General features: G+C 59.2%; 1 protein-coding gene across 3 annotated transcripts in view; it reads right to left on the bottom strand.

The window, feature by feature from the left end:
• The window catches only part of ARHGAP26 (Rho GTPase activating protein 26), a 100,542-nt gene that overhangs the window by 82,837 nt on the left and 3,780 nt on the right, over nt 1–13,925 (bottom strand). For all 3 annotated transcript variants that reach the window (XM_084215872.1, XM_084215873.1, XM_084215874.1), the window contains exon 2: nt 161–256. In XM_084215872.1, coding sequence (XP_084071998.1) covers nt 161–256 — 96 coding nt within the window. The remainder of the gene's footprint in view (nt 1–160; nt 257–13,925) is intronic.

Raw genomic sequence — 13,925 nt, 5'->3', positions numbered from 1 at the left:
TCAGGCCAAGAAGCAGCAGGTGATTCCTGGGGGAGGCTGTGCTGCTGAACCAGGAGGAAAAAGCAGTTTCCAGAGAGCACCCAGACAAACTCCCTGGGTGTCCTGGAGTGTTTCCATTGGTGCCCTGCTCGGGGTGGGCTCCAGGAGCAGCAGGACTCACCTATGCAGATCTCATCGTCGGTCTCGGCGTCACCGATGCAGCGGAATTTGAACTCGTTGAGGGAATCCGCGAACTTGCGCTTGGCGGCCGACAGGTCTGGGGGAGCAGGGAACACAGGGACATCACCACGGGAAAGTGCCCCAACAGCAGGACACAGACACGTGATCCCAGCCAGGAATACCCACAGAGGGACCCCTGCCACCAGGGAAGCCCCAGAGCGCTGCCCCTTCTGCACCCACCCCAGGAACAGAGCTCTGTGGGGTCCCTGTCAGCACCCCCAGAACACCCCACAGGAGATGGAACTTCAAAATAGCCAAAGGACCATTCCAGAGCTCTGACCTAGAGGCGTGGGGCAGCAGCAAATGGTGACACACGGTGACACTGCCCCTCTGCCATGCTCCTGGCCCGCTGAGGGAAGGCAGTGGCACAGAGCTTTGCTGCTTCCCGAGCTGCAGATTCTCTCTGAGACCTGCATCCTATTAAGTTCTTACTCACAGTGACCTGAGCGGATCCAGGATTGGCTTTTCAGGCCAGCCCTGCTAACCTGGCACACACAGACAGTCCTGGGCACTGCGAGGCCACCAAAGGCACCGTGTGGCTGCAGCCCTGCCGGTGCGAGGAACCCACAGTGCTCACTCCCCGTGCATTTCTTCACTCAAAGCCCAAAATTCCAGGGGTTTTCCCTTTCCCAGCACCGGTGGAAAATGTGTGTGCAAAGGCCGTTTCCTCATCTCAGGCACCACCAGCCAAGAGATAACCACAGCAGAGTCCAAGTGTTTTGCTTTCCCCATGGGATAAGGGAGCTGGCAACTTTCTCCAAGCATTGAAGCTGTTTTCCCAGTATTGCTGCTGACAGCCCTGGGGTTAATCCTGCCCAGTTCAGCCCTGGCTGCCTCCACACAACTGCTTCCTAAGGCAGCAGGAAATCACCCAGCCAAGGCAGGCAGGGAGAGGGAAATCCCTGGGAGCTTCCCCAGTGGAAAAGTACAGAGGGGGCTTCTTGGAGGAGAAGGTTCACACATAACAGGATTTGCACTTTGCTCCCTGGAGGATGGAACGAGCCTGGCTTTTACACCCTTCCTGTGCCTGGAGCTGCCAGGAGCCTCCACTGGCACCCACAGAAACAGGACACATTTTTTGGGGAAACTTCCCCAGTGCTCCAGGGTAGGATTGAGAAGAGGAACTCAGGAGGGTGGGAGGGTTTGTTCCAGCTCAGCACAGGGCTGAGCAAAGGGCACTGGGACAGCCCTGAGCAGCTCCCCCTGCTCCTTTCCACGTGCCCATGCTGGTGCCAGAGCTTGTTGGGGCAGTCCCAGGGTCTGCTGGGGACTCTCACCCAGTCCCCCCTGTCTGCCCTGGAATAACCAGGAAGATGATGTTAATGATCTAAGGAACCATTTCCTCCCCCCCAGCCCCTGCTGGCCCCCAGCCCCTCAAGCCCTTGGCCACATTCCATGTGCCACGTCCCCACCTGAACCAGGCCTGACGTGACACCCCTCGTGCCCACCACTGGCTGGGCAGGACCCCAGAGCTGGAGGCTGCAGCAGCACAGGGATGATCACCTGGGGGGAACTGAGCTCCCCAGCCCAGGGCAGGGTCATCCTCTCCAGGGCCACCTTCTCCAGGGCCACCCTGTCCTCCACCTGAGAGTGAGGAGCAGGTCAGGGCTCTGGGACCAGGCATGAGCCACAGCAAAGCCAAGATGCCTCTGGAGCCAGCAGCACTGACAGCAATGGCCCACAGTGCTTATAAATAGGCAGGGGAGAGGCAGGGGGAGAGGGAGATAACTCCTGGAGTGACAGTGATAAAGGATAAAATTAGCAGCAGGATCAGCCAGAAACGGAGAGAGGGGCACCCATGCCCACCCTGTGGGGCCCCATCATCCTCCCCAGGCCACTGTCAGGCCACCCATGCCCAGCACCCCCTCTTCCTGGAACCCCTCAGCTACATTTTGGGACAACAGCCCTGCAGGGGAAGCAGGAAGGCACAGGGAGAACAGGGCAGCCCCTTGACAAGCCTCAGCTCCTGCGGGTTCTTCTTCCCCAGGGCTGTGAACAAGCAAACCCAAAATCCTGCAAATGCTCAACAGAATCTGCTGCTTCCTCTCAGGCACGAGCAAAACCACCCAGATCCTGCACGTGAGTCACACCAGGGCTGCACCAGGGGCTGGCAAGTTTTCCTTCCAAGTCCTCTGCTGGCTTGTTCAGTCAACCACAGCATCAGAGAAAGCCACCACAAAAAGCCTGATAAATCCTTCTGCCTGAGCAACACAACCAGCTCAGGTTGTGGGTCTCATCATCATCATCATCACTCCCATGGCTCCCCTTTCCCACCTGGCCCGGTGAGGATGGGACAATCCCTTTGGGAAAGTCCCCTTGACAGAAAACTGGCACACACAAATTCACCTGCACAGCTCCAGCAACCAAGGATCTGAAAAAAAATGCCCTTTAAAAAGTGATGCATCCTCCCCACCCACTGCATCCTGGACACCCACCCCAGGAACAGCAGGAACAGGGACAGCTCCCTGCAGGTCAGAGGGCAGCAGCCTTTCCTGGAAGCAGCCTCAGATAACTCCTCTGGCTGTCCCTGCTCCCTCCGAGCCAGCCCAGGGGTCACCCCACTGTCCCCTCCTCCCTCTGCAGCCAGGGCTGAATTCCATCCCAGTCACACACCTCCAGCTCCAGGGCTCCCCCAAAACCTGCCTGCAGGGACCTTCCCCAGCCCCAGGAACCCGGCAAGGATCAGCAGCAGGGGAGCACCTCGTGCTCCCCGTGTCCCCCCTCCTCCTCCTCAGCTGCTGGAGCTCAGTCTTTCTGGGAAGTGGTTGCTGTTACTACAAGGAGACTCAAGTGGTTGCTTCTTACATAAAAAGCCTCTTCCAAAGGAATTTGGAGCTGCTGAAACAGGCCATTTGTAGAAGGGTTGTGTCATGATTTCCCACCCCTCCTCCACGAGTGCAGCACCCCGGGCACTATGGGGTGACCCCACACAGCCAGGTCTGCAGCCAGCACCCCCAAAACAACAGGCAGGACACTGAGGGGAACCACAACACATCCAACTGAGATGTCAGGAAGACAAATGTCCCCCCCTGCCTGGTCCTGCTGCCTGGTCCATGTTGGGAAGATCAGGTCAGGCAGGGCAAAGCGAACCTGCTGGCTCAGAGCGGGGGGCTCTCCCCAGAGCTGACTCTGCAGCCAGTCTGCTGCATGAGCTGCAAAGAGCAAAATCTCTGGCTCAGCTGGACCCAGGACAGGGACAGAAGCAGCAGGATGGGTGGTTCAGGTTGAAGATGAGCCTGCTGCTGAGTCTGGCCATGCCATGAAGGGTTAATGCTGCTACAGAGGGGGAGCAGAGGATGCCGCTGCTCGGGGCTCTGGGCTCTGCCAGAGGCTGTGCTCACACGGAGCAGGATTTCTACACTTCCTGCAAAGAAAACTGCTTAATAGCCTATATTTACTGTTCAAGTGGACAACAGGAACTGAGACTCCTGCCCCTTCCTTCCCCCACAGCAAAGAGCAGCAGGAACAGCAGCTTGGGCTGTCTGTCCCCTGCAAGCCCCCGGAGAGGGACAGGAGGACAATGCCAGCGCCCAGCAGCAGCCCCTCTGCCCCAAGCAGGGCAGACCTGGGGGCTCAGCACCCCCAGCCCTCATTTGGCTGCAGGGAACAGGACACAGCACCTCCCCAGCTCCCCAGGCACGCAGGGGCCAGCCGGGATGGGTAATCCAGGGAACAGCCACTCTAATCAGCCCCGGATTACAGCCTGCCTCTCTGAGGGTGCTCAGAAAGCAGCAATATGGTGTCTGTGCCCACAGCCAGCCAGGGATGCAGCCCAGCACCCCTTCTGGGCTCAGGGATACCCAGGGAGGGGCTGTGGGCAAGGTCAGAGCTGGGCCTGGCCACGGATGCTTGGAGCACTCTGCACGGGACACTCACCCAGCCTGGCCCCGCAGTTCGTGCAGGAATCCAGCAACAAGAACCTCGTGCCTGAGAGGAGCGTTTGCAGCTGCCAGTTTGCAGTTTCACCCAGCCAGCCCCAGCCCCAGCCCCAGCAGCACTGGGGTCAGCACCAGCGTCAGGGCAGCATCAGGAAACGCTTCATTTGCTGCAGAAGGTTTAAATCCCCTCTCTGCGCTTCCCAGCAAGGTCAGCAAAGCCCTGCTCCCGTGAGACACGGGCCTGGCCCAGTCCCAGAGTCACCTCCATGCAGAATTAACACTGATCTGTTCATTAAACAACTTCTCCACCAGGTGGTTGGAGTTAATCAGTGATGTAGGATGGGACGGCAGCTGCTGGCAGGTTCCCCTCTCTGAATCATCATGAGCAAATACATAAAACCAGATGGGCAGAGCCCACCCCACCTCCAGCACAGCTTCTGCCATCATGTTCTGCACAACAGCCTGTGGAGAGGCTGCCACTGCTTGGCACATGCCACAGATGGAGGTTAGAGGGTGCCAAGGACAGCAAGGTGACTCCAAGGACCAGGGCCATGGGCACAGTCCCTGCAGCCACCCCAGACAGGACCCCCAAGGCACAGAGAGCATCACTGAGTGGCCCCACAGCCCCCCAGACCCCATTTTGGTGCCTTTTCCACACACACAGCCTCCAGCTGAGCACAGTCTCAGCAGCACACCCAGGGAGCCAAACCCCAGCACTTCATTTGCACCGACTTTACAAGCACACGTCCCCTACACAGCACGCTGCAAGCAGAAAACCCAGAACTGCTCGCTGTGCTAAGACACAAAATAACCTGAAGCTCTGTCCAAGATGCCCCAGGAGGGCAGGTCCAGGAGATGCCCCAGCTGTGGCTCAGCCCTGCCCTGCAGCCAGGGCAGTGCTGGGCACTGCTGCCAGCCCAGGCATCCCCGTCTGCCTGGAGCCCAGGCTCAGCTGGCCCCGTATGGCAGCGCTGGGCACGGGGACACAGAGCCCTCTGTGTGCTGAATGGCACCACTGACAGGCTCAAACAGCACATCAGACATCAGCAACACGCTCAAGACATGGAGCATTTCCACGGCATTCTCACAGATCAAGGTTCTGCACTTCGTGAAAAACAAAGTTAGCCTTGGAAGGGCTGCCTGGCTGCACAGCTAAAATTATCCCTGCTGCCCACCAGCCCAGCACCCTGGCCACGTCATCGTGCCACCCCCAAATCAATAATGCTCAGACTCATCTTGGCAGCTTTGCCAGGCCAGGACGCTTCTGCAGAGCTTCCCAAGGTTCCTGATGGAAGGCGCTGGAGATCCAAGGGAAATGAAGCCAGAAGGACCAGCAGGTCCCAAGCTGCCAGTCCAGTGTGACATCCTGCAGCAGGGCCAGGGCTGCAGCAGCACCAAGGCAAGAAACCACTTCCTTCAACTCCCACTGCTGCAGCCACCCTCCTGCCTTCCCCCAGTTTGAGGGGGTTGGAACCCTTGCCCCTCTGCCCCACTTCTCAGCCATGAATCAGCCCTGGACTTCTCAGGCCCTGGAGCCCTGAGCCCAGCGCTGAGCCTGCTTTGCCCCACAGGCAAAGGTCTCAGCCTCTCTCCATCCTTCCTGCTCAGCTTTTCTTAGCACTCACCCAGCAAGTCATATTGCAACAAAGCCACTCTCGTGAGTCAGATCCTTGTCTCACAGCGGCTGAGACACTGCAGAAACCCAGCTCCTGCAAACAGCTCTGCCTTTCCCACTCAGAGTGTCACCAGGGCTGTGACACTGGCAGGAGAGAAGCTGGTCCAGGCAGCAGGGATGGGTTAATGATGCAGCTGATGAAGTATCCCCGACACAGTTAATGAAGGGCCCCCTCACCAAGGGTCCCACCTGGAGGGACTTCAGCACCGGGCATGTGAACCACCAAGCAACAACCTCTCCATCCCACCAGGAAAGGAAGACTTGGGCTGCGTGTGCAGCCACAGGTGCCAGGCAGCAGAGCCTGCCCTGCCTGCAGCCAGGACACGCAGGGAGCAAACCCCAGGAACGATGTAAACGACCCTGGGAAAGGCTTCCCATTCCTGGAGAGCCTGAGGAGACAGATGTCTGCAGCTGCAGGGAGGAACAGCCCAGCGAGTCCTCACTCCCAGCAAGGGCCAGCAGGGCTCAGAGAAACACGGCCCTGCCAGAGCCCTCCAGGCAGCCCTGGCAACCACTCCACACCCCCAGGATGGCCCTGGAAGATAAGGGGCCCGAAGCCAGGTACCACCACCCTGGCAGGCAGCTTCCAGGCTGACCACCACCGTGCAGAGAACCGGCACATGGGATCAGCAGAACGCCAGCACTGAGCAGAGCCCTGCCCAGGGGGCTTCCTGGTGCTCTGCACGAACACAGCAACATCCCCGTCCTCCCACAGCCCCCTGCAGCTCCTGGAGGGACACAGCCCACCTGCCCCCCAGCACAGGGCAGCATCCCCCGGGTGCCATCCCCAGGCTCTGAGCTGGACACGGAGCATTTCGTGCACTCAGAAGCCAAACAAAATGAAATGGGATTTCTCCACTTCCCCACCCAGCTCCCATGTCTGGCACTTTTCCCTGTGCTTATTTTTGTTCACATCCTGGTGTTGTTTTATGGCAGAACCCCCCAGCCTGTCCTAACCTGCAGCCCAGAGTTTGCCAGGCAGGGAGCCAGGCATCAGAGCAACAGGAGCTCAGGTGGGAGCAGGCACGGTCTCCGAATAAAATCAAGTGTAAATATTCACCACTCCAACACAGAGGAGGGATGCATCCAAACAGCAAACACAGGCAACAGCTTAAGTGCCTGGAAAACATCAGGGACATGGTAATGAAATGGAAAATTCCCGCCCCAGCTGGCATTTCCACGGGCAGCCGGCTGCACCAGCACACAATGTGAGGAAGCAGCAGTGAAAATCCCTGTGTCCCAGTCAGGCCAGGGATTTGGGCACAGTGCTGGCTCAGAGAGAGAGATGTCAGACCTGCTGAGCACAGCTGTCCCACTGCACTGAGTGCCTGACCTTCAAACCCCAATCCCTGACCGCTATTCCCAAAACCAGCATTTTGAATATCACATTTCCCCTCCACCTGCACACTGCCCCACTGCCACTGCCCCAGGCAGGTGATGTAAATGCCTCCAGCCTTACACTTGTAAGTAAAGGTTTTACTGTTTTACTCACAGCTCCCCATGGCCCCCAGTTCCCTCACTGGGGAGTGCAGGTCAGTCCCTAACAGCATAACACTGCTCCAGTAATTGCAGCTTCTCCTCCAAGTGCCAGGAGAGGTTCAGGTTGGGATCAGGAGAAATTTCTTCCTGGAAAGAGTGGTCTGTCATGGGAAGGGGCTGCCCAGGGAGGTGGTGGAGCCCCCATGCCTGGAGGTGCCCAAGGAAGGACTGGATGTGGCACCCAGTGCTCTGGGCTGGTTGACAAGATGGTGATGGGTCACAGATTGGACTGGATAATCTTGGAGGCCATTTCCATCCTCAATCACTGTGTATTTCTGTGATTCCTCTCCAAACCCTGGCATGACCCACAGGAAGGCTGCAGATGACTTTACCCTTGTTACCACAATATTTAATCGACTGGAGCCTGGAATCACATTTCATTAGGACAGAACGCCCTGCCCGAGACAGCTAATCGATTTAGAGGACACTAATCCACAAGAAATTTGCTCCTGACCCAGGCAATGCCCATTAGTGGAGCAGAAGGGGTCTGGCGGGGGGGGGTGTGTGGCAGAGCCCCTGCCAGAGCTCGCCAGGCAGAGCCGATTGCCTCAGGCACTGGCCCTGCTTCTGGATTAGTTAGTTATTAAATCTAATTAGCTAATAGGTGGGACTAGGGAGCCCCCTTGATTTCCCAAGGGGTAGGCACCAAAGCACTGGGGTGCCCAGGGGATGATGGGCCCAGAGACCCCCGTGGCCCAGGTGGGGAGGGGACCAATGTCCTGTCCCTGCGGGCAGGAGGGACAGGAGGCCCTCCTGGCACTTCCCAGCCAGGCCATGGCACGGGGCACTGCCTCCCCTGTCCCCATCCCAGAGGCAGCAGCTCTCACCCACAGCCAGGGCAGGGTCAGCTCCCAGCCCCTCAGAAGCTGCTCTGCACAACCTGCTTCCTCCTCCTCCTCCTCCCAAGGAGGCTGCGGAAATCCTTTTGTCGCCGGTGCTCCTCCACCTCAGCTGTAAGAACAGGAAAAATCCCACTGTGCTTGCAGGAACATCAGTGGCAAGTGAGTCAATTTTCCTGTTTCGACAGGAAAAGAGAAATATAAATCAAAATCTCTAGTGGAGCTTAGGGAGGCACGCAGGGTGAGGACAGGGATGCACAGCCCAGGGTGTAGCACAGAACCATGGAATAACTTAGGTGGGAAAAGCTCTCAAAGATTCTCACATCCTGCTGTTCCCCCTGCATTGCCAAAGCCAACAATCAACATTGTTGTCATCTGTAAAACCCCTCCAGGATGGTGACTCCACCACTGCCCTGGGCAGCCTGTGCCAGTATGTGACCACCCTTTCCAGGAAGAAATCACTGCCTTTAACTAACCTGGGCTTTCCCCTAGAATTCCTGGGAGAGACGCCCAACGCTCTGCTCTGCAATGGTTGGGTTTTTTTGTAAAACATTGCTTAGCAACCAGCACTCAGCAAGGGCATCGCTCTGGACAGACGCTGCTTCAGCGAGAAAAAGAATGAAAATCCAGCAAGGGACAGCGTAGCAGGCAGTGATAGGAAAAGGCACACCCCAGCTCTTTTTACAGGTCACTCGGCCCAGAGAATCCTTCACCCCCCCTCACTGTGGACCATGGAATGCCAGACTGGTTTGGGTTGGGAGGGACCTCAAAGCTCATCTCATTCCACCCCTGCCATGGGCAGGGACAGCTTCCACTGTGCCAGGCTGCTCCCAGCCCTGCCTGAGGGTGCAGGGAGGGCAGAGCAGGCAGGGAGGGCAGAGCAGGCAGGGAGGGCTGAGCAGGCAGCCCCAGCCCTGGCTGTCCCCTCTCTCTGTGCCAGGGCCAGATGGTCCGGAGGCTGCTGTGCTGGAAACCCGCCTGGCACCACAGCACAGACACCCAATCCCCCTCGGTCCCCAGGGCACAGAGCATCCCAGCACACTCCCTGCACCCCGGTGTGCCAGCACCCCCCCAGCTCCCGCTGGGTGCCGAGGCAGAGGAGCCAACTCCCAGCTCCTCCAAGCCACGCTGGAGACCATCCTTGCCATTGATATCCTTGCCATTAACAGCCAGGGTGATGCCCTAAAGATCCACCCTGGGCAGGAGCCCACAGGCCCAGGGCCACCAGCGCTCACAGAGCAGGTGGAAGCACCTCTGGCATGGGGAGTGTGCCAGGAAGGCAGGGAAAGCATCCCTGTCTCAGGAAAACATCCCTGTCCCAGGCAGGCAGGGAAAACACGGCTGTCCCCGGGCGGTGACAGCCGCTGGCGTGCCCGGGGGAGGAGGAGGGGATGATTCACGGCAGAGTGAACAAGCTGTGCAGGTTCCGTACGAGCTCCCCCTCGCTCTGCCTCCCCTCCCACCCACCGCGGTCACGCTACAGCTACTCATCACGGCGAGGAAAAGCGAGGATGAAGTAACCTGAGCCAGCCATGGACGCCTGGCACAGCCCGTGCCCCCCGTCCCCTGCTGTCCCCCAGCCTGTCCCACTGCTGGATGCTGCAGAGGGGCCCAGAACGGCCCAGACCAGAACCACAGGGTTGGCTTGGCCACACTGGCACTGCTGCTGCCCCCCCAGACACAGCGGGGGGACTGAAGCCCCTCTGCCACGGGCAGGAATGCCAACCCCTGAGCAGCCCTGCCCTGGTTTGTGGCTCCTGGGATTTTAGGGCACAAACAAAGGGGGTGGTGGTCCCCCTCTGGAGCCAGGGAGGGGTCTGGCAGACAGCAAGGGCAGGACCTCCTTGCACCATGCCATCCCTGGTACTGAATCAGCCAGAGAAGCACCACGTGTGCCAGCCTGCAGAGAGCACAGGGACAGCACAGGGACAGCACAGGGACAGCGGGCACCGTGTGCCACCCTCCAGAGAGCACAGGGACAGCACAGGGACAGTGGGCACCGTGTGCCACCCTCCAGAGAGCACAGGGACAGCACAGGGACAGCGGGCACCGTGTGCCAGCCTGCAGAGAGCACAGGGACAGCACAGGGACAGCGGGCACCGCCGCCTTCCAGCCTCCGCAGCAACCATGGGAACGGCATTTCCTCACTCGTATTCCCAACGTCACTGAGAGCTGCTACAGCACAGCAAAGGGAAAAAGGGAAACCTGACGAGCCCACCGCTCCCAGCCCACGTCCAGGGCACACAGGTGATGCCACACACACCACAGGTGATGCCACACACGCCTCAGGTGATGCCACACACGCCTCGGTCTGGCAGCACTGCAGAAACAAATGGAGACGGATGATTCAAGCTGTGCCAGCACATCTGCAGCCCGGGGAAAACAGCCTCCTGACCCAAATCAGGCAAATCTGCTCCATGCTGGAAGCATGAGCAGGACACAGCATGTGGGTGACTCCCAGTGCTGGGGGCACACAGGGACATCCAACCTGGCCCTTCACAAGCCCTGCCCAGACCCCCCTGCCCAGAGTCCCTCCCTGCACACAGGTGTGCACTCTCAGTCTCCTCCAGCTCTGGCAGTGCCAGCCCCTGCCTCTCAGAGCTGCCCTTTATCCCAGGACACCTCCTAACATCCCAAAAGGCTGGGTTTAGCCTGGCATGGCACACGAGCTCAGCACAGGCCCTGCAGCTCCTCCAGGCTCTGTCCCCATCCCAGCTATCAGGACACATGCCCAGAGGTGCTCTGTGGCATACTCCCAATTACAGAGATCTCCCAGCCCTGTTAAGGAGCCTTCTGTCAGCACAGTGTAAAAGATGGAATCATGAACAGGCTCTCCTGCACACCCCAGCCCTGGTGCTCACAGGGCTCCCTGTCAGTGCTGCTGACAGCCAGAGCCAGCTCCAGCCCCACAGCACCCACCCAGTGCCTCCTGCAGGACCCCACGAGCCCATCCTGCCCTCCCTGGCTCCCACCATCAGTCCCCAAACCTGCCAGCACTGTGGGGTCCTGGCTGGGGTGGGATCCCCTGGCAGATGGGGGAATGTTCCCTGGGGATACAGGGAGCACTCCTGGGTGTGAGGATCCTCCTGCGTGGATCACAGCCACGGCAGTGCACAGGGGAACCACTGCAGCATCCAGCAGGGAGAGCTCCCTCTGACACTCGGCAGAGCCAGGTGGGACAAGTGTGCAGCCCCCTGGAGCCAGCCCTGCAGGGTGGGACAAGTGTGCAGCCCCCTGGAGCCAGCCCTGCCGGGTGGGACGAGTGTGCAGCCCCCTGGAGCCAGCCCTGCCGGGTGGGACAAGTGTGCAGCCCCCTGGAGCCAGCCCTGCCAGTCCCACCAGGGCTCACAATGCAGACCCACCATCACAAAGAGCACCTCCCAACAGGAATATGTTCCTGCTGCTAACTTCCACTGAGAAAGAAGAGGAGGATCAGCTTGTGTTAAAACTGAAGCACACTACTATCACCTGTCCTATCCCTCATTTGAATAAAATCCCAGACAAGTTATTAGGATGTGGCTGCACAAGCCACACAGGTCATGCAAAGGAGGAGAAGTCCTTGGTGCCTCTGGCTCTGCTGGTGCAGGACTGGCTGAGCCACAACCATATCCCTCCTCCACAGCTCCAAGTATTCCCTACACCATCAGTTTCCTACAGGAATGAAGAGGGGAAAATGCACCCTGACACAGGAGAGCCTTGTTACACATTACACCTCGGCTGGGCGAACAATGCAGGAAAAAATCAAAGTCAATCATTTTACCAGCCAAACCCAAAGCCACGTGCTTTCCCTGTGGTTTGCAAGGCAGAGGGAGAGCCCAGGGGGGCCTGGGGGAGCAGGCAGGGACCCTCCCCTGCCCCTCCAAGCATGGAACGAGCTCCTTGGGAAAGGCATGGATGCTCCAGGAAACCTCCCTGTGGCAAGGCAGCAGCTCCCGGCGCTGGGCAGACACGGGGAGGCTGGGCAGGCACAGGAGGCTGCCAGGCTCAGCCCTGGGCAGGCACAGGTGACTCACCTGGGCGGCCCCCACCACCACAGCCAGCACCATCTCTCACAGCACAACCCGAGCAGGACGAGCGCCAGCGGTCACAGCAACCCAGCCAGGTGCTGACTGCTGGTTCTGCACCCTCCAGGAAGCACAAGGCTCCTTCTCCTCCAAACTGGAGCCTGCAGAGCTCTCCTGGGCAGGAGCACGGCTCTGAGCACTCAGGTTTGCACCTGCACAACCAGGGGCTGCTCCTGGAAAGGCCAGACCTAAACCTCTGCAGCAAGGTGGTGAGTAGGTTTGGGCTGTGACTGTTTTCTTCAGGGACCAGAACAGCAAAAGGATGAAAATAACGTAAGATGGGCTTTGGATTCCTTCTCCCCAGCACCAAACAGCTGGGGCACGAGGGCCTGTCACCCAGATGGCAGCAGGTTACAAAGCAGCCCCAGACTGGGATCATGCTCAGCACACCCAAGGGCTTTGTCCCTGCAGAGGCACACGAGGGCCCTTCGGTGCACAGCAGCCTTTGTTCCACCTGCCCTCTGCCCACCCAGCCTGGGCTCCCCCAGACCCACTCCCAGGGGGACCGGGTGAGCTGAACCAGGGGCCATGGGGAGCAGAATGCAAAAACAATGACCAAGGGGCAAAGTGGGCAATCCCCATCCGTTCCCTTATCACTTGCCTAAGCATTGTTTGTGTCAAAAGGGATTGAGTAAACACTGGGCAAAACTTTCACTTTCGCTTCTGTTGCAGATCCAGCGCCAGCTCCATCCAGGACAGGCACTGCCACCCCACAGCCACGGGCACAGACACCTCATAAAGGCTCAGTTTCACCAAGATGCTGCAGGGAGGTGGAACAGAACCCGTGAGCAAGCACATCCCTGAGTCTGGAACACCAAGAGCACCCAGGAACCACCCCAGCAGCCCACGGCAGGTTTAGAGCTGCACAGCAGCCTCGGAGCAGGATGTGTCCCAGGAAATACCCCAGAGCTGCAGCAAAAGCCCTGCTGGCATTGCCACGGTGGCAGCACAGGTGGCAGCACAGGACGGTGCAGGCACACAGGGGTCAGCCCAGGGGACAGCTCATTAAAATCACACCCTGCAGGCACCGGCAGAAGGGACACCACACCTCTCTGACAGCAAACCTCGGCTGGGAGCAGGAGCAGCCCACAGCCAGCGTGGGACACGCTGGTGGGGACAGAGCTGGCATGGGACCTGCGGGACAAAAAAACAGCAAAAGGAAAAGTGACCCAGAACACCAAAGCAGCCCAGCTGTGCCTTTCCGTGGGAGCCCAGGGCACGGCACAGCCCCACTGGGACCCAGCCCGTGTGCCCTCGTGGGGAGGGGGCTCACAGAGCCACCCCAGCCCAGCCCCACCACACAAATTGCAGTTTGTGCCGTGGGAGCATGGCAGCAGCCAGGGCGTGGACGGCTTTGGTGGCTTCAAATTAGTGCCTGGGAGTTGGAAGAAGGAAAACAAACCAGCAGAAACGTGGCAGGGCACCAGGATGCACCCAGGGCCTGAAGGGGACAACAGCCCCATGGCCACCAGGACATGGCACCTGGCAGCACAGGGAGAAGGGCACAGGGAGGAGGAGGAGGAGAAGGAGGAGGAGGAGGAGGAGGAGGAGGAGGAGGAGGAGGAGGAGGAGGAGGAGGAGGAGAGTGCCAGGCTCAGCCCTGTGCTACAGCACGGGGGAGGCAGTGGCTGGCAGCCCCTGCACCCCCACATCCTCTATCCCTAGGTGTGCTGCCTGCTTCCCAAAGCAAGCTTGGGCATCTCCTCATCAC

Source organism: Fringilla coelebs (genome assembly GCF_963513975.1).
Source record: "Fringilla coelebs genome assembly, chromosome: 15".
Taxonomy (NCBI): domain Eukaryota; kingdom Metazoa; phylum Chordata; class Aves; order Passeriformes; family Fringillidae; genus Fringilla; species Fringilla coelebs.
This window is presented reverse-complemented; position numbering and strand designations above follow the sequence as displayed.